This window comes from Camelus ferus, chromosome 27 (genome assembly GCF_009834535.1).
Source record: "Camelus ferus isolate YT-003-E chromosome 27, BCGSAC_Cfer_1.0, whole genome shotgun sequence".
Taxonomy (NCBI): Eukaryota; Metazoa; Chordata; class Mammalia; order Artiodactyla; family Camelidae; genus Camelus; species Camelus ferus.
In genome coordinates this window covers 1,908,533-1,929,054 of record NC_045722.1, presented here as the reverse complement: position 1 = coordinate 1,929,054, position 20,522 = coordinate 1,908,533, and the positions used below count along the sequence as shown (strand labels likewise).

The window sequence follows — 20,522 nt, the reverse complement described above, 5'->3', positions numbered from 1 at the left end:
TGGCAGGGGAGATGAAAGCAGTTTCTGTAAGAGGGAACTGGCAACCCTAAAAGTTTTAGTGTTGAATAACCAAGAAGACACTCACAGGTGTCCTTGGTTCTGTGGGTCTGTGGAGCAGAAGCTGTCTATGTGCTCTTCCCTCTTTCCTCCTTCCCACTCCAGTTTTCTAGGATGTAGTCGCTGGAGAGCTTACTAGAAATGCAGATGGTTTTAAAACTAGTGCCAAAGATGAACTATTTATTTTTTTAAAGCTCTCTTATGCAACATGTTTTAGTTTTGACTGGGGCGAGAGAAAAGGGTGTGAGAACCGCCTCAGGTCCTTCATTCCTGGGGCTGCCACGTGAGTCGTGCGTGCGGTGCCTTTACTCGTGACCCCATGGCCACACATGGTTCTGCCATCTATCTGCTCTGGCATCTGAGCTGGGAAAGGATGACTGATATCCCAGGCTCCTCCATGGAATTACTGACTGCCTTTATTGGCTGGGCTCCCCGGGGCTGCCAGGAGTGGCAGGAAGCTCTGTAAATGAAGAGGGCAAGTCATTGGACATAAAATTCATGACTTAAGATTGGAAGGAGAGCTTCTTGTTTGAAAAGGGATCGTTTTATGTGTAAATTTCTGGTTCTGTGTGTTTAATTCGTCTTTGTCACGTGGTTGCCATTGTCATCACGCCGTTTTCGGTGAGCATCTCCCTCCTCTGCTGTCATATCTACCTGGCTCTTCCCCTAAGAATCCTTTGCCTCCTTGGTGTCCCTTTTCAGTGCACTCAGTGAAACCCCACCCCTGTCCTCCAATCCTCGGGTACTTTCCCATCAAGCAAACTCATTTCCTGAACTTTCCTTCCCCAAACACCACCCACATCTGCGATCCTACGATGCCGTTCAGTGGGGAGTTGTTCTCCAGCTGAACTATCTATGTTATCCTTGGTCTCCAGTCTAGAACACAAGTTTCTTGATAGCCAGGGCTGAGGGTAGAGGTGGTCAGGAGACTAACTTTTCCCCTTCTGTATTATTTGAGACATCTTTACATTGTGCATGTAAAACCTATTAACATACTTAAAAAATGCCTTTCCCTTCCAGGTTTCATATATTATAAAACATAAGCAAAACAAACCAAAAATTCATATGGATTCAGTATGGTACCAAATAAACTCCATAAATTCCATTCCATAAATTTCATAAGTGCCTTTTCCTCCAAAGGGAAGATAAAAAGAAGTAATAGTGATAATAATTTAAAAAAACAAAACCTATCTGGCTGAATGCTAATCGTAGTGACCTTACTTCATGTAGGGAGCTTCCAGATCAATATAAAAAAGACTCACTGCACATTCAGACCAGCGATGTTTACTTAGCTGCTCTCAAATGGGAATGAGCAGACATCGGCTATCAGGTTTCCAGCCTGGAAAAATCCACAAAGGCCCCTGGACACAGACACCATGGGGACACCATGCAGACAGCGCATAAAAATAGCTTGCCCAGCATTTTTGGAAACTGATGCAAGATGTACTTGTGGCTTTGCGTGCTTCCTTTGCTTTATCCAGTAACAACGGAAAAGAGGCCAATTACCAGGGCCATGAGAACTTGGATGCTCCAGGAGACACCCAGTATTCACAGCAGGGTGGGTACCAACCCTGTGTGACATGACCACACACAACAACAACTATAATTCACTCTAATAACCAAAAAGAATGCATCCATCTGTTCAGAAATATTTATTGAGCACCTAGTACATGCTAAGCATTCTGGGGAATTCAGACATGTATCGGTTATTCCCTGGTTTTAAGGAGTTTGAAGTCTAGTAGTGAAATAGAACTTGTTCAGAACGTATGTATTAGTATCATCTGAGAGGTACAATCATTCTGAGAATGGAGAGATCACTTCAGTTGAGTGATCAGAGAAGGCTCTGTTAGGGGGGAGGGCACATGGAATGGATGTACGATTAATTAAAGTATAACACACATATACATATAAAGACTACAGGCTAACTGAATTTTCACAAGCTGAGCACATTATATAACCCGCACACGCGTTAATATAATCAGTTAGAACAGTACAGTACTCCAGAAGCTCCCTTGTGCCCTCGTCCAATCACACTTGGAGGGAGCAGGATTTTGTTAAATGAATGTAGATAGAAAATTACTGGAAGAGGGATCAGCATGCATAGAGATGTGGACATTAAAAGGCAAGACCTACGTTTGAGGAATGGGCTGAAGAGTTCTTTGCTTGGAGTGTCAGCTGGAGAACAGGCTTGTGTTCATGTTGTAGAGCCTTAAATGCCAAGTAAAGGAGTTAAATTTTATTCATTCATTAGCTGCTGACAGTTTTTGAGCAAGAGAGGAATATTTTCTATGATTTTTTTCAAAATAACTTTTTATTGAAGTATAGTTGATTTACAATGTTCTGGTAGTTTTAGGTGTACAATAAAGTGACTCAGTTATATATAAATTCTTTTTCAGATTCTTTTCCATTATAGGTTATTACAAGATATTGAATATAGTTTTGTAAGAATTTTGATGACGGTTGGTAGTTTATTGGTAATGGGAGAGGTGAGACTGGAGGTCAGGTGACTAGTTGGAAAGCTTCTGTAATATCCAGGTGTGAGGTAATTTTGGCTCTGCAGGGGCAGGTAAGGACAGAGAGTAGCTAGCCATCACAGACACTATTAAAGAGCCAGCAAAACTGAATGGCTGTGGATCCTGAGGAAGGAAGAGGAGTCAAAGAAAATTTCCTTCCACAGAACTAATCGAGAGAAAATTTAGTGATTTTCTCAGGTAGTTCATTGTTACTGTTTTGTTAAGGGTTAACATGATCTTTAAACGCTGTCTCTCCAAGAGACTTTTGAAAACTTTCTTTACACTATTTAAATAAAACTTTTGAGTTATTACAAGGAAACTGCAAAGAAGCAACTGATCTTCCAGACAAAATGAATCCTTTGTTAGTCAGCAATGTGGAGTGTTTGTCTTTTCAAATGGGCGAATGCTAGAATAAACATTTTGCTGGGAAAAACTGACTCCTAGAAAGACTTGAAGATGTCACCATAATAGCTAATTATTGGGTGTTGCTCGCCTGCCTGTCTATCCGTCCTTCCCGTAAACGATTCTCATTAATACAGATTTCTGGGTAGGATGAATTAATTGCATGGTATACTTTTGCCCGTAATTTGTTTCTACAGGAAACAAAAAACCTTTTTTTGGAAGAAAGGACGTAATTTTTTTTTCTTTGACAGCGTTTTATATCACTTTGGCTATGTGGGTCGTTTTTTATTAAAGCTCCCCCTCCTCCCCAACGTCTCCTTCCCCCCAAAGCCGTGGGTTCTGAACTGAACAAATAATCACTGAGCACCTGACACGTGCTATGATGTTCTGCAGCGTCTTTCAAACTCTGTCCAACCAGCACCTTATTCCTTAGAAGCTGTGTCTTTCTGGAGCTTATGACGCACGTGGTGTCCCCGGACACTGGGATCTGCGCAGTGAAAGCTCAGCAGACAGAAGGGAAGTTGTTCTTGAAAGCCCGAGTGTGCGGGGGCCCAGGAGTCCTTTCTGGGACCAGATGGGAGGAGGGGAGAGTTTCTTGGGAAAGAACACGGGGTGGGAAGACGAGGGGAGTCGGGCGTGACTTGGTTTCAGGCACGACCCCGTGCGCTCTCCAGACCCGAGGCACCATCCCCCGGGAGAGACGCCCGTCCGCGCCGCCGCCCAGCCGGAGAGCCCAACTTTCCCTCCGCAGGGAGAGGAAGGGAGTTATTAAGTTTGAAAGGGAAGTCCCTCCCCCTTCCCGGAATCCTATTGGTCGGGGCCGGCCCCACCCTCGCCAGGACGGCGGCGGATTGGCTGCGGGAGCGGGGCCCCGCCGCCGGCCGGGAGCCAACGGCGGCCGGGCCCCAGGTGGCAGGTGGGCCGGGGCCGCCCGCGCGCCGCCTCCTCCACCTCCTTCGTCTCCGCGCGGCCGCAACCCGCAGACTTCGAGGTTCGCGCGCGGCCGGTGGAGCGGGACTGCCCGGACGCGGCCATGAAGAGCCTCAAGTCCCGCCTGAGGAGGCAGGACGCGCCCGGCCCCGCGCCGCCCGGCGCCGCCGCCGCCGCTGCCGCCAGCGCGGTGAGTCCCGCGGCCCGCGCGCAGCGGCCCCCGGCGCTGCCCTCCTCCGCCCGGCTGCCCCTGGGCGCGCCCGCCTCGCCGGCCCCGAGCCCCGGGGACCCTCCCCGCCGCCTCCGCGGCCTCCCCCAACTCCTTTCCCGTCTCCGGGTTCCCGGCTCTTGGCCGACGGCCGCGGGCTGCCCCTCCTCGAGCCGGGCGTTCTGGGTGTCCCCCCACCTCCGGCCTTCCCCCGCGACCCCGGCCCGCCCTCCCCCGCCGGCGCGGTGACCCCGCGCGCTCTGTCCCTGGCCGCCTCCGCGGGCCGGGCGGGCTCCCTCAGTCCGGGCGGGCAGGGCCGCGGGCCGGCGCCGCCCCGTCCGGACTCCGGACTCGCGGCGTTGAGTGCTGGTCGCTGTCGGTGTCACTGGGAAAGCGACTTAAGGGGAGGCAGAGGGACTGGGGTGTCGTTGTAAAGACAGTGCCTCAGAGACGTGGTGACACTGGGAAGGTGGCGACCCGGGAGTGGAGGTGACACTGGGAAGGTGGTGACGCTGGGAAGGTGGCGACCCGGGAGTGGAGGTGACACTGGGAAGCTGCTGACCTGGGAGTGGTGGTGACAGTGGGAAGCTGGTGACCCGGGAGTGGTGGTGACACTGGGAAGCTGGTGACCCGGGAGTGGTGGTGACATCGGGGAGGTGGCTGTCCTCTGCGGCCGGGCAGTCTCACCTGCGGGGCAGCCCCGTGCAGCCCGGCCTTAGTGCTCTCGGAGTCCTCAGGGCCTCTCTTGACTGTCAGGAGAACAGAAATCTGAGAAAATGTGACTGCAGATGTTGGAATTTAGGTAATTTGGCAAGTTAGAAGGATGGCCTTATCATCAACGTTCTGTATTCTTAGAATAAACATTATTTGAAAAGTCTTGAAGAGTCAGAAACGTAGAGGGGATGTAATGCACAAACTGCCAGGTTGCCCGCTTGGAGCAGTTAAAACGGACTTCAGTGATTTTGCACGGGTTTTACCGAAATGACTGTGTGGTGCTTTTTATGAGAATACTAATTCATCTGCTTTGGCTTTTGAGTGAATTCAGAATTATGCCTTTCTCTCCACCTGACTGCTTCTAGAATGATTTTTACTTGGATTTAAAGGAAATTGTGGCAAAACTAGGCTGTTCAATTCCCAATGAAAAAAAATGGGGGGATGGCTTCAGGTGGCATATTTGATGATTTGAAAACATTAAATTGTTTTATTAGCGCATAGAAGAAGCGATTACGTCCTCATTTTTTAAGATGATGGTCAGAAACGTCATTTAGTGTTACCAGAGGTCAATGTCGTTAAAGATTCAACTTCTTTGTAGTGCAGATTGTGTTTTCAGCTTTAAAGACACACTTTGCTAGGTTTATTCGCTATATTTTACCCCATTTGGTTTGCACTAAGGATTCACACCCACTTGGAGGTTTAGACACCTTAATTTTATCCTGTTTTCTCTTCTAGAAATGCAGAGTATTTAGTTGTAACTGGTATTATCAGCATGCCAATTTGCATTTTGCACATTTGGAAGGTGAGGTGCATCTCTCTGAGCTTAAATCTTTAGCAATCGCTACACTGAGAATTCTGTTATTTTTCTTAAAGTAATGACATAAAAATAAAGAAAAATCCATTAAAAAAAAAAAAGAACCTGCCCACTTAAAAAGAGTGAGCATCTCTCAGTTTTAGTTAATTATTCAAATAATTTTTGTAAAATATTTAAATGAAAATAAATGAATCTGATGACTCATAAAGCCAAGTGTAGTATTGATAGAGTATAAAAAATGCACAGGACAAACAGATTCCTTCTGCTTTTCACTCTGTAAACCATAATCCCTAATGTTAGATTTGGTCACGTGTGTACGTATTATCATGATTGAGCATCTTTTTTATTTTCTTCAAAAATATTTAAAATTTTATTTATTTGCTTTTGAGCAGATAATATAGCACATGGCTTAATATTTAAAAGGAACAGAAATATTTACAGCAAAAAGTCCCTCTCCCACCTGTCCATCAGCGACCTTGCTCCCCCAGTTCCTCAGAGGCCACTGGTGTCACCAATTGCTTGCATATCCCTCCAGAGAGAGTTTAGCATATACAGGCAAATATTAATATAAATGTTTACCCTTTGTTGAAATGGTAGCACTTGGTACTCGATGTTCCATATATTTTTTTAAACTAATATCCTAGGCCCTTTCAGAACATCCCATTCAAATCTTTTGCTATAATATACAGTGCTATGATGAATAAGCCTGTATATATTTCGTGTGTGTGTGTGTGTGTGTGCTTGTACACTTACAGGATCAATTCCTGAAAGTGGAATTGCTGGGTTAAAGGATACGTGCATTTATAATTATGAAGCTTGTTAAATTTCCTTCTGTGCATCTTGTATTCCGTGTGTGAGAAATTATTTTTTCCCATGCTTTTATTTGAAGTCTGTCCAGATGTTCAATTTTTGCCAGCCTGACAGATAAATGTGGTATCTGAGGATCGTCTGAATTTGTATTTCTTTGGTTGTGCATGAAGTTGAGCATCTTTTCATAGTCTTAAGTAGTCGGTACGTGTTCTTTTCCGTGAACAGTTTTCCCTTTCCATTTTTCTATTGCGTTGTTAATTTCTTTCCTACAAATTTGCATGTACTTTTTATCAGGGAAATTAGCCTTTTAAATATGAATATTTTTCTTAATTGGTTGTTTGTCTTATGACTTTGTTTATGGTGGCTTTTTCTATACAGAAAGTGGTTTTTACGCAATTGAATTTATCAACCTTTTATTTTGTGACTTCTTAGGTTTATGTTATGTCTTTGCCTTTCCACTCTGCAATATTAAGCAAAAAAGGAAAAAGCCTCCTGTTTTCTTCAGTTTTTTGTTTGCTTCATTTTTCACGTTTAACCCTGTGATCTATTAGAAGTTATTTTGGTGGACGTTCAGAGGTATACGTCTTGCTTTCTTTTTTCTCCCCTACTCCCCTCTCATGGATACAGAAGTTGAATCTTAAGTCATTCATTTAATCATCACGGGAATGATCCCATTTTGCACTACTTGGATTTGAAGAAACAATTTAAAAATGCGTACTTCATAAATAGTTTTCCTCATGTATTTAAACTTATTTATCTGGAGACACATTAGAAATGGACTGAAGTATGTAAATATCTTACGATATAGTATGTGAAATATAGTATATTAACTTAACACGTTAAATTATAATTATATGTAGATTATATGGAGGAAAAAAAGCATTTCAAATATTCTGAATAATACCCTGGTTGTAAATATGTCGGTGGGTTTAGAGTTCACTAAACGGAGTTGTGTTTATACACATATAAATAAATATTGTTCACAATTATAAATTGTGCATGAAATACATGTGAGAGGACTTTACTAGTGAAATCTGGAGATAACTGCATCTTTTAATCATCAAATAAGACAATTTTTGTTGTTACATTTATTTTTAGTTACTAAACTGGAGCTTCAGATTTCTGAAATGGATAATTAAATGATTGTGAATGTTATTTCAGATCTAGTTAATTATATGTGTAATTATGTGTACAATTATATGTACAATGAGAATAGGCTTGTTCCATTATTTATGTAGTTCAGATTAGGAAATTTGAGTAGTAATTAAAATTAAGGGACTGTAATGCCAGAGCTATTGCAAACCAGTGCTGCAAGCAGATGTTCTGGAAGAGGGTCTCACTGTGAGTTATACCTGTGCTAGTCACCTCTAACCTCGAAGCGTCTGCAGTGATTATTTTTGCTGCCCTTTCTTTAGGCTGCTTTTAAAATAGGGCGATAAATTTTATAAATCAGCATCCAGATATGTTCTAAAGCATCTTCTTAATGTCTCAGTACCCTGAAAAAATATTGGTATTTCTAAAAGAATTTAGAGTTACAAATATAGCAACAGAAAAAAATCTTCAAAAAACCTCTTTTGGTTCCCACCAAGAGTAGAAGTTTGAGATGTTTACAAAGCATAAAGGATTAAATATGATTATGTTTTAGCTGTGATTTTGAGAATAAGGTATTTGTGTTTTCCACTCAGGGATATGGGTATGTTTGAAAAGATGTTAATGCTATTATTATATTGATGATTTGGGAGTAACGTAAATAATCACAAATTGTTATGTTTAGCTTAAACTCATGGTACTTAATTGAGCACTGTTTACTCATTTTCATTAAAGATGCCAACCTTTAATTAAACATGCCTACCTTAATTAAAGCTTTATTCAGACAGTTTCCTAGGGTTATCCCTGTGTTGTATTTCTTGTGGTTCTTGAAGGAAGATCACATTAAAGAAGCCTTCTTTTTATACTTTTGGATTTCAACCCAGCAGCAGTTTTGCTCAGGTTATCATGCTGATTTTAATTGCTGAATTTTATCATAATAGCAAAGCAGGAGTGTTGAGATGCTTTGGTGTGTATTTTGGTAGATGACGAGTCCAAGAACTTGAGTGTTGAGTAGTTAAGTATTTTAATTACTTGTTTTAATAAGAGTGGAGTGATGATTGTGCATTTATTTACTGTGCATCATACACATTTTTCAAATTTAAAATCATTAGTTTAAAAATAATAAGGCAATTGCCTTATTTAGTTTGGGAAACATTTATGAAACATGTAAGTTAGGCTGAAGACTGAATTAATAATTAGGTCCTCTTTGAAGAAATGGAGAATACCAAGTTGGGAGCAGAAAATTTGCAGGATGAGTGTGGCATCCTTTGTCCCACTAGAAGGCAAGGAAGTTACCAAGGATTAGGACTCAGGAGGGAACCAACTTGAAGAGGCTCCCACGGGACCAATGATGGGGACAGTTTGATCATCAGTAAGAATGAAGTGGCAGTGGACTGAAATCTGCAAATCCATGAATTCATAATAATGATTACCAAGAAAAAAAGAAATGTGTCTCTTTTGTTGGATGCTAGGGAACTGATGTATTCTTTTAAGATCCAGAAAATAAGGAGAAAGAATGAAACTGTGGTGCTCAACAAGGGAAAGCTTCTTTTTTATAAAAGGTGTTTTACCCCAGCTAATGTGTGGAGAAGGGATGATTGAATAAGTGTGTCACAGTTCTACAGCTCCTCATGAATTAATGGCTATAAAATCCAGACAGTGATTTATCAGTGGCTACCAATGTCTCAGAAGGAAGGGCAGTCAGACATAATGCACTTCCTGCTGGAAATATTCATTGCTACTAATTAACAGTCACCAAAAAACCAAACCTGAGTATGATAGGCTTTTAGGTCTAACCAGCATTTTACAGAAAATACAGGGGACAGAGGAATGTGGGGATGCAATGAGCAAAATTCTAATTGTGGGAAATTTCAGAACAAACGGCCTAGTTTCTTCAAAAATACATTATAAGAGGAAAAAAGTGGACGAGAAGTCTAGAGAATAAAAGAAATTTAGGACACATATTAACTAATCGTAATGGTAGACTTCACTGATTAAATAATTGTAAAAAATAAAAGTTTATGAGAATTGAGGAGATGTAAATACCAACTGGATACATGTTGATATGATGGAATTATTATTTTAAAGGACTTAAATGTGACAATGGTTGTAATGGGGTTAAGTTTATAAAGAGGCTCTGTCTTTCAGAGAAACGTTTAAAAGTATACTATTTCTAGATGAAATGATGTGAAGTCTGGGGTTGCTCCGGAATAATCGAGGTGGATGGGAGGAACGCGTGGAGGGTAGACTTGACATAGGACTGGTTGTGAGTAATTGTTGTCATTGGTTGGGTCGTGACACTACTGTATTTACTTTTGTGATACTATTGTATTTTATGTATATTCTAAAATTTCGATGCTAAGAAAGATCCAGTCATAGCCTTCATGAGTTTTGAGAGAGTTATACATAAAATAGCAGTACCGCAGGATAGTAAGAGCCATACCGTAGGTGTGTGTATGTTGCTGTGGGATGTGTAGGGTGGGGTCAGGGAAAGGCAGGAGGGGGAAACTAGAACCTGGGCCAGGCAGACGGGTGGCCGGCCCCGCGGGCGGGAGAGCAGCGAGACCAGGGTGCGGAGCAGTGGACGCAGATGGCCCGCTGTGGGGGCTGCAGGTGGGAAGACAGGCTTTCGTGTTAGAGCTGGGATGGTGCAGAGGAAGGAAGGAGTTAGAGGGTGGCTGCTTGGGAGAGACAGTCAAAGGAAGGTTTTCCTTTTTTTTTTTTTTTTTTAACTTGAATTAAAATTTTGAATTCCTTGACAAGTTTAAACTGTTGTTTAGAGAGATCTCTGACCAGAGTCGGTAAAGTTTCATCTTCAGAAGTTACCCCGTTGATGACTTAAGTTCATCCTCCCTCTTACCCAGTCCCCTCTAGAATGAGTGAATGGCCAGCAAAATTTTGTTCTCCTCAGCCCTGTTTAGCTTATGGCTGTACCCTTAGTGAAGGAATCTAGACCCCGACACGTGCTCTCTGCCTCACCTGTCATGTGGAAGCCTTTACTGCCCTGCTGGAGACCGTGCAGACATCTGTCTGTCCCCACGTAAGGGATGTGGCGGATCACTGAAAGTTTCCACCTGCTTGCGCTTGTCTGTGCCAGAGAAGTCAAACTGATTTCTGTAGAGAATTTGCCTGAAAATAGATGTTGACATGCACTTCCTGAAATTATAAGCAGATGAAAGGCTAATATATGCATACTGCCTTTCCCTAAGTCAAAGCAATTAAAAGCTTTATGTAGCCTTTATACAGTTAGAAAGAGTAATACCTTTTCCCAGTTTAAAAATACAGCACAAAACTACTAGAATAAGCTCACCTGTCCGTAGTCACAAAACCAGTTTTGTCTGTTGGACTTTTTTTGTTTTCAGGAATCCTGAATCTTACTGATGTGGACTAATTTATTTCCCAATGGTATAGTCTGTAGTTTCCGAAATGAAGTGTAAAATATGAACCGATTCAGTTGAGTGACCAAAACCCCTGACTGAGGATGGGATTTCATGAGCTGTGTTTTTATAATCGGGTCAGACTGGCAGGTGCCCTCGAGAGAGAGATATATGACTGAACCAGTGAGGAGAAATGGCTGCCCGTTGTCTTAAAATATCTTTTTCCCCATAAAAGTCATACATACTCATAGAAAACAAAATCTAGCTGGTGATGAAGAATGACACAAGTCACTTACAATGCAGTTCACCGGGTTTTAGTGCCTCTTTGTTACTCAGTCAGCATTAATGCCGCAGTCAAGATATATATATGTGTGTGTGTGTGTGTATGTGTGTTTTAATCATTTGATTCTAATAAACTTGTACTTAAAATTGTTAAGTAACTTGAAACGATTTGAGCAGATACAAATGCCTCATTAGGAGAAATCAGTGAATAAACGCTAGTGAATTACTTAAAAAGAAATCACTTATAAGAAATCCGAGTGCTGACGGCTAGTAGCTATTGAGCGCGTCTGTCCCGGGCATTGTTCTGAGTGCTGTACGCGAGCTCGCTTAATCCCCACGACCCTACCGGGTGGGCACTGCTGTCCACCATTTTACAGGTGCAAGTTCTTTCTTTCTTCTTTGGCTGGATTTGTGTGGCGGGCACGGGGACTGTCTTACAGCAAAGTCAGCTGGCTGACCCCCTCCCAAGAGGCCCTGCCAGCCTGACCCCAGGCTTGTGTCCTCGGTTTTCCTCAACGACCTTGGGAGGAGTGGCCTGTCTATGAGCTAGGTTCTCATTGGTGCCTCTACCTCCTCTGCTTCTTATACCAAGATTCAAACTGGAGTTTTGTTCAGTAGAAATTGTCACTGGGTTCAGAGGAAAATTCTTTGCTTCTGGCACTAACCTTCATTTCTACATTCATGCTTCATCTTTTTGGTGTAACTAGAAAATTGGCCCCCAAGGTGACAATTTTGCAAAAGCATTTCTTACGTGTCTTTTTTTTTGCAACTAGGAGAAAGTTCAGCTCCCTTTTGATTTAATTAATTTTAAAATTCATCTAATTTTTTTTGTTTTAAAATAACCTTACCCTTTATTTCTTTAATGTGTTTAATTTTTTTATTTTTAACATTTTAGGATTGGAAAGGACCTTAACGTTTTCTAGCCTAGTGGCTAAATGACCTTTAAGTTTTTCAACTATAATCTACAGTTAGAAATAACATTTTCTGTTGTGACAGAGATGTGGTAGGAAGAATTCTAAAAATGGCCTTCCCTGCTTTCCCACCCTAATCCCCCAGGGCTTCGAGTTTGATGAGCTAATATGCCCATGATCATTATGTTACATGGCAAATGAGATTTTGCAGATATAATGTAAGGTATAAGATGTAATCATTGGACTTTGAACTAGACAAAAGGGAGATTATCCAGGTGGGCATAGTCTAATCACGTGAGACTTTAAAACCAGATGTTTCTCTGCCTCACAGCAGAGAGATTTGAAGGACAAGAGGGACTTGTTGCTGGCTTGAGGGTGGACTGACCGTGTGAGAAGGAATATGAAAAGCCGTGAGGAGCTGAGAGAGAGGCTCAGGGCTGAGAGCCACCAAGGAAACAGGGACCTCAGTGCTACAGCCACAGGGAGCGGAATCTGGCCAATAACCTGAATGAGCCTGGAAGCAGATTCTGCCCAGATGAGAACCCAGCCTGGCTGGCACCTTGATTTTGGCCTCGAGAGATTCTAAGCAAAAAACCCAGTCAACCCCACCTGGACTTTTTATAGAACCATGAACTCATAAATAAGTGTTGTTTTTAAGCCTCTAAGTTTGTAGCAATTTTTTATACAGCAGTAGAAAATGCAAGGCTGTTTTGCAACTATGTGAAGAAATTCTATGGAAGAAATGGAAATCTTATAATGAAAAAAGTCAGAATTAAAAGATACAGATACAACCTGATAACAGTCATATAAAAATTTATATGGAAAAAGACCAGCAGGGGATATACAAAGATGCTCATGGTTCTAGGTTAGGAAGTTTTTATTTTCCATTTCTTTGTTATGATGTTACTTTTTATAATTAAAATAAACTTATATTAATATATAATTTTTAATAAACTTACTTATGTAAAACTAAGAACTTAATTTCATTTGGGAATTTATTACTGGAAACTTGCAAATTCACAGGCCTGAAGGACTCTTGCTGGCACGTGTTACACGTGAAAAGCTTGTTGGTAGCTGGAAGCGGCAGGTAATAAACTAAAACCTCTATGTTCCCTGGCATTCCCCGCATCACTGGTTTGCTGAGGAAGCAGCTTTTGCTGTCCTGTGTTGTTGAGGGGAATACACCGGCCTGCACACTTTTGGAAAGAGATTCTGTGGGGAGGTCGAGATGTGGCCGTTGGAAGGGTAGGTTAGGGTTGCGTGTGTTTGGCCTTTAAAGTAAAGCTGTGAGAGGCCCTGTGCCAGCTATTACTTGTCTTCAAGCCACTTGAGGTGATTTAGCCTCAGTAAGGGGCTCTGTTGCAGGGTCGTGTAGGCTAAGCTGTGTTATCAGAGCTTTTCCTGTGCACAGTTGAGGAAGCGGGACAGCAGCCTTCCTAACTGCCCGGTCTGACTGCGTCCCTGCTGCTGAGCTGCTGTGATCGCGCGGGAAAGGGTGAGTCACACGGGAGGAAGGAACTGCACTCAGGACCTTGACAAACACTCTGGGTGCGGCGGTGTGCTGGGTGTACGCCTCAGACAGGTGGAGCGTCTCCTTGAATGCAGTGAGGTGCCACGTGCCACGGTTGTTGCTGTTGTTGGTTCTAACCTGCAGGCTTCCTGTGTCTGTTGCTCAGGAGTGCTGAAGGCTCTTCTTAAAGAGGACTCTCAGCGGGGAAAGGATAGTACTGCCTTGTGAAGGGGAAACCCTGGCCTGTAGTTAGTTTTTGTATGAAACTGATTTATTAAAACTAACATTGCTAACCGCAAGGTATACTGTTGATTTACAGTGTTTCTGGGTGATAACATTGATTCAGTTAAACAGCCATAAGATTGGAAAAAATGTCAAAAATGATAAATTTCCATCGAAAGTATGAGTGCACATGAAACTACGTTCAAACATAAGGGCAACTTTGTAAAGGCCAGAGTTTTGGAGTTCCTGGAATGCCCCTTTTCCCAACCTTCATAATGTCAAGGCTTAAGTGTTCCAGTTGTGTATGTGTGGGTGACTCTTTCTGCTGGGTTCCCTGGGTCCTTGTTGGGTAGCATCAGACTAGCCGGTTAGGCAGGCCCTGTGGTTCTTGGAGGAGTCACAGAGATGACGAGGAAGGTGTAAGGGCCAAGGCTTAGTACAGGACAGCCCTTGGGTGGGGATGTGGAAGTCAGAGTGCAGTTTCCTGACGTTAAGTGCAGTTCCTGCTGGACAGCAGGTGCTTGCCTCATATGTTGGCTCACTGCCCTCCCAGAGAGTGAGCCCTTCCTTAAATTTGGTGCCCCCAGCCCTTCACTCCCCCTTAGCCTGGTCCCAGCCCTGCTCATGGATGTACCATTGGGTTAGCAAGTTACCCCATTTTCTCTTCTTTTCTCTGAAGGAGAAACTATTATTTTTTGCCCTGAGAATCCAGAAAGAGGGTCTTTAAGTTGGTTCTTGTATGTAAGACTTCACTTGGCCAGTGCTATCACAGATTTGTACGTGAGTACAAGTTAGAAAATACTTAGTTGATGCATTTGAAGCTGTTTGGTTTATATGTATAATTTTAGGAACGTAGGCATTGTGAGAACAGTTTAGATCAATAAATACATATACCGTGACTGTGACTGCGAGGTTTTCCAGTATGCCCAGGGGATATTCTGATTTGTTATCTTCCTGCTTCTTTTATTAAGACTTTCTAATCCTGTAATTCACCCCCTGCTTTCTGTGGTGTGTTTCACGTCTGTGATTGGTGTTAGGGTGAGAGGTGGCCATGGGAGGTATATTACCACTGTCTTGAAATGGGAAGAGGGGAGAATTGGACATCAGCTGTAGCTTTGAGACAGCATTTTATATTTGCAGGTTGGGAGAGACCACGATTTCTTGGTATTTATTTGTTATAAAAATGTACGTAATAGGCCAATCCGGGTTTTACATATGCACCACACCAAATCCTGGAGCCAGGGCTGTTGGCTCAGTTTAACTTCTGACAATGGTCTACATTCATACTGACTTCAGAAGTATGGTAATTTATATTAGCAGGAATCTAAGTATTGTCAGTGAAGCTTTGGGCATTTTTTTATATGTAAACTGTTAAGAATTTGGTATACATCTCACCTATCTATAATTAAAGCTTGCATTTTAGAATCATTTGAATGGCCTTTTAAAGTAAAATTACTTTATATTGGTAGGTATAAGACCGAGTTGTCTTTACCTTAATTCATTCCTTTGTAGCAGCGATTCTCAACCATAAGTGATTCTTGTTTTTAGGGGACATTTGGCAACGTCTGGAGACATTTTTGGTTATTACAACTTGAGGACGTACTACTGGCGTCCAGTGGGTAGAGGCCAGGGGTGCTGCTTAACATCCTAGGATGCCCTCTCCGACAAAGACTTACCTGGCCCCGGATTTCAGTAGTGCCAAGGTTGAGAAACCATGCTCTATAGGCTTTATAACAAAGTATGGTTTCTATCCTCCTTTGTGTTTTTCATTCCCTCTGCCGTCTCCTAGTCTCAGATGAACCAGCATGGCAAGTGTTCTTGGCGTGGTATGTGGTGGACTGATCGCAGACGGCCCCGTTCGCTGCCCTTCCCTGTGCGCATCGTCTTTGCAGGGCGACTTTCCTGTTTCCCTGCTTCCTGGTTGTGAGTTGTACCTGTGCCTCGCTTTGGACAATAGAGTATATTGGAAATGATTTTGAGACCAGGTATTAAAAGGTCTTTCATACTTCTCTCTTGTGCACAAGCCCATGCTTGCCTGGCTTGCCTGCTGGTTACCAGTTGCCTCTGTTGTCCCGTTGACACCTCGTTAGTCACCAGACGTGGGCCGTGGGAAAGAGGCCATCCTGGAGCAGCCAGCCTGCAGCCAGCGTGGCCATTTGACTGCAGACACACGCATGGCCGAGATGCTCAGTCTTGCCCAGCACAGCAGAACTGCTCAGATGACCTGTAGACTCAGGAGCAATAATAAATGGCAGGTATTTTGAATAACTGGGTTTGGTTTCGTAGCAACAGAAAACTGATGCATTTATGATACAGTAAGCCTTTTGGAGGGAGTGGACATACCTGCATTCTCCTCTAGTTATTAATAATTCTAAGCAGTTGTTAAAAAGTCTTGAGATGGGATTGTATTTGTCTTCATAATTTAAAAACAGGGAAGCCATTAAGATTGGAGTGAAGAGAGCAAAGGGGAGGAAGTTTTAACAGTGATCTCTTGCGGGGTCTGGATCCTGTATGAGTAAGGATTTTGGATTGTTTGAATCCCAATCTAAGGAGTCCAGTAGACCAGTTTTTTGGTTTTTTGTTCGTTGTTTTTTTTTTTTTTTTTTTTTACAGAACATCCCACAATTTGGGTTTAATTGCCTCCTAATTATTACTTTTAGGTTAAATATTTATGGCAAGAATACTAACTACTAGGGGGTTTTAAGCAAAGGAGTGACATGATCTGACTTATGTTTTAAATATTCTGACTGCTGTGTGGAGAATAACTGCAGTGGGGGGACAAGGGGAGAAGTGAGGAGGCCAACTGCTAGATTATTGTAATAGTCCAGGATGCAGAAATTTAAAAAACTGTATAAACTCTAATAGTTCTTCTTATTGCCATTAATTAATATAAATTAATTTTATTATAGGCTATTTTAAAAAAAAGCTTTCTTTTGCATTTTCCATATACCATCACTTGAGAAATAATGAAGTGTTTAAAAAATGGTCTTTTAAAATAATATACTTACAGGTCTATTTAAAAACTCATCTTCCCCCAAAACATTAAGGATAACTCCAGGGGAGAGCAGGTCACAGAATGCGTGGGGCTGTTACATCTGTGCTGCTGGAGAAGTCTCAGCAAGTTGCCCGCTGGCAGGAGCGGCCCTCCGAGTGTGGCTGGATTTCTGTTCAAGGACTGTGGCTGGTGTGGTTCCCGATAAATCCGAGCGGCAAGCAAGTAGATTTAGCAGGTGTTTTTAAATAAAGGAAAATGCTATCCAAATTTAAAACTGAATACAACTTATTAGAAAGAATCTAACATAAGATTTAAGGTTTTGCCCTCAAGAGAAACATGGCAGAATTTTTTCTCTTTGATATATATATTTATAAGACTCTGGATGAAATATCCTGCTCCTCTTAACTTGCTCACAATAGGGGAGTGGTTCCCAAACAGGGCACTGCTGCACTCAAAGGGGACAGAAAACCTCCCAGGACCCTCGCACACTCCAAGCCCGGACAGGCACCTGTTCAGACTCGCCTGCCAGCTCAGAAGGGTAATGACTGTGCAGCGCGTCAGCTGCTCTGGGCCTCAGACCTGCTGGTCACGTTCCGCAGCCTTGAGATCCAGAAAAATAAGACGATGGATATGCGCCTCCTCACACCTCTCCCCACGCCTGAGAGCATCACTAGGTAACACGTGCAAACCAGCGAGCTGAACCTCTTAGCACACACGGTGCCGAGCCCTGCCATTAGCAAAGGCAGGGCCTCTGTCACCGTCAGCCAGGAGGTTAAAAGCATAAGCATTTATTAACTCCAGTTAGAATAATCACAATGCAAATTACTGCAATCCTGTTAAGATGGTAATAAAGATACGAAACTTTAAGCTCCGTGTTTTTCAAGTACAGAAAGTATAATTTGAAAGCATGTTGAATATGCCAGCATTTTATTAAAATCAATACAAAATATTTAAATTCCAATTGTATAGTGAAATGTAATTTTAAAATAGTTTGCTATAATAGGAATTTGACTGTAAAAACAATACTTAAAGCACAGTAATTAATATGAAAACTCCTTGCTTCATGCCAGATTCAAGCTAGACTTCATATACAGCTACTTGACTGGCATGAAATACGTGAAAAATTCAAAATTGCTTTTAAGAGTTATTAAATATTTCTAAAATGTGAAAACTGAAATTAAACTAATTAACCAATTTAGAAATCTATCAGTTAATTTTCAACCCCATCCAAGGGTATTTTCCATAAAGGTGTCTGTCATACAATATTAATATTATAATTCCCAACATTAAATTCTAAAACCAGTTTAAAATATTCAAAATAACAAAAATAGCAAAACTGAATCACTCGTTATTCATTACTTTTTAAAAAACTTTGTTTTCTCTGTTTATAGAAAATATAAGTCTTTAGACATTATCATGTAGATTGTGAAAATCTCCATATTTACATAAATGTGACACGTCAGGATGTCCAGGATATATTTATTATGTGAAAGAAGGGATGTGGAGGACAGCCTATTAATATAATCCCAATTTAGTTAGTGAAGAATTTTTTTCAATTGGAAAAATATACACCAAATTCTTTATTAAACTCTTAAAAACAGTTTGTTGAAGGGGTGTGGGAAAATGGGGCTCTCAAACATGTTCCTGAAGCACACTTTAAGGGGCCGATTTGAAAGACTTCCGGCGGCGTCAGCCTGCAGGTTGAGTGAAAACGCTCACCAGGACCCCTCGACGTAGACGGTTTGCCTGCTGCACGCTGGCTGCGCTGCCCTGCGAAGGGTCTCAGGTGGCACGGGGACGAAGGAAGATACAGCCAGTAAAGTGACCCTGCCTTCAAAGAGAAACCCCTCTTTGTTTATTTCAGGGCCTCTCTGAGGAAAATTTATGAAATTACAAAGATTTGAAGCCAGCGTCTGAGATAGCTACCCATGTCAAGTAGACATTCGAGGACAGTTTGCAGGTGCTCAGTGATTAAGATCTTAAACAGCACTGCCTGACGTATATTTGGAATTTTTAGTTTTTGAGAACATCTCAGTTATTTTCATTTTCGCCAACTTAACCTGAGCGTGACAAATGAAAAGTGTATTAGAAATTAAAATATTCCTACCATGATGAAGCATTTCAAATAATTTACGAATAGGTTGCCAATATAAATTTATCTGCTTTGTGGACAGTCAAGTTCAGAAAAAATACCTGTTTAAAATAGAACCAATCAGTTTTATAATGTTTCTTATTATTTATATACGATATGATATCAGATAATTTTGTTTTGATTATGTGCATTTTCAGTTGTTACACAATAATTGTTTATATAATACAGTGAGGAAATATTTTATAGATGTTGTGCTTTGTTAAGTAATATTTTTATGATTTTTAGAAACATAAATGTCAGTTTTCCTTTTGTAGATTACTCCCTCCCCCTTCCCCACCACCCTTCAAAAAAAGTGCCAGGGAAGAGGAGGGAGACTTTCCCTTTTTATATACCCTTCTCTAGACTGTTGGCTCTTTCTAAAAACCATCTGTGTATATTCAATCTGTAATCTAAAAAAGTACAGTTCAATCCTTAAGCAAAAGTTGTCTGTTTTCCTCACCTTCTTGTACCTCGACCACAGCCTTACGCTTAAAATGAAGGAAATTTGGAGTTTAAGGTGGAAGTAAAGAAGGATATTCATGGCGGCTGATGAGAGTGGAAAGACCCACATGGACCGGAGTCGAGCAACACGTGTGACAGAGCGATGTGTGTGGACAGGGCAGCTCCACGTGTGCTGTCTTTGGGGTTCCTGGAACGGAATCGATGCCAGGTTCACCCGTAGCTCCAGACTGTGTAGGACTCAGCTCAGCTGTGGTTTTCCGTGAGATTTCTCTTGCAGCTCGTTGTATGTCTTTCAATAAATCCTGTTTTTCTTAAGGCAACTGAATGGATATTTGTTTCTTGCAAGTAAAGAAGCTTAAATAGAACAATGCTCATTGTAGAAAATTCAGAAAATACACAAAATGTGAAGAATTCAGGGCTTCTCTAATCCCACACTCCATAGCTGTTAACCCTTTGGTTGGTTCCTTCTATTATTTTTCTGATTGTTTATTCCTTAAAATTGTGATCTTAACAATCTTGATTAATGTTTGCATGCCTTTTCAATATACTGAGCTCTGTGATCTTATTTCTAGTTTGGAGGAAAATTAAAGCCATGGGAAATGAGTATAACTGAAGAAACTATTAAGTGAATATGTACTTTTAACACCTGAATTTTGGAGAAATTTTCATTATGAAAAGAACAGCAAAGAGTATGTGTCTAAGCTACTGGGAAAATCAATACTGTTTACAGTTTTTACAGTTTCCTCTGTGCTGCTCATCATAAATGCCCTATAAAGGTTTGAAGTAAAATTTTGTTAGGGGAGACCCAATTTCCTGTTGCCAACGGAAGCCTTTTGTCCCTTGATAAATTCATGTTAGGTTTATTTAAGCAGAAACTCAATCTTGATTGGATTTGAAGATGCTGAGTTACTCTGAAAGTTCATTGAGATTAAATGTCATCCTATTCATGTATAATGGGAACTAAGTAGCTGACTAGGGGGCTGGATCCTTCCATCCAGTCTCTCCCTTTAGGGAGGCAAGTTTGTCAGAAGCTTGCTTGGTGAAGGTGGCCTCGGAACAGTGGGAATGAATGACACCATTCAGATGTCTAAAGCC

General features: G+C 41.7%; 1 protein-coding gene and 1 long non-coding RNA gene across 7 annotated transcripts in view; both read left to right on the top strand.

Annotated features, from left to right (window-relative positions):
* Positions 1-3,823: 3,823 nt before the first annotated feature.
* UACA (uveal autoantigen with coiled-coil domains and ankyrin repeats) overlaps positions 3,824-20,522 on the top strand; it is a 69,895-nt gene continuing 53,196 nt past the window's right edge. For all 5 annotated transcript variants that reach the window (XM_032469055.1, XM_032469057.1, XM_032469059.1 and 2 more), the window contains exon 1: positions 3,824-4,092. In XM_032469055.1, the coding sequence (XP_032324946.1) occupies positions 4,006-4,092 (87 nt within the window). In that variant the 5' untranslated portion in view covers positions 3,824-4,005. The remainder of the gene's footprint in view (positions 4,093-20,522) is intronic.
* On the top strand, positions 4,114-19,747 carry LOC116660235. Of its 2 annotated transcripts, none has more exons than XR_004315651.1 (2): positions 4,114-16,094; positions 16,887-19,747. It is a non-coding gene; the product is annotated as an uncharacterized LOC116660235 (long non-coding RNA). The 2 variants fall into 2 exon arrangements; XR_004315650.1 differs by having other exon boundaries at positions 16,850-19,747.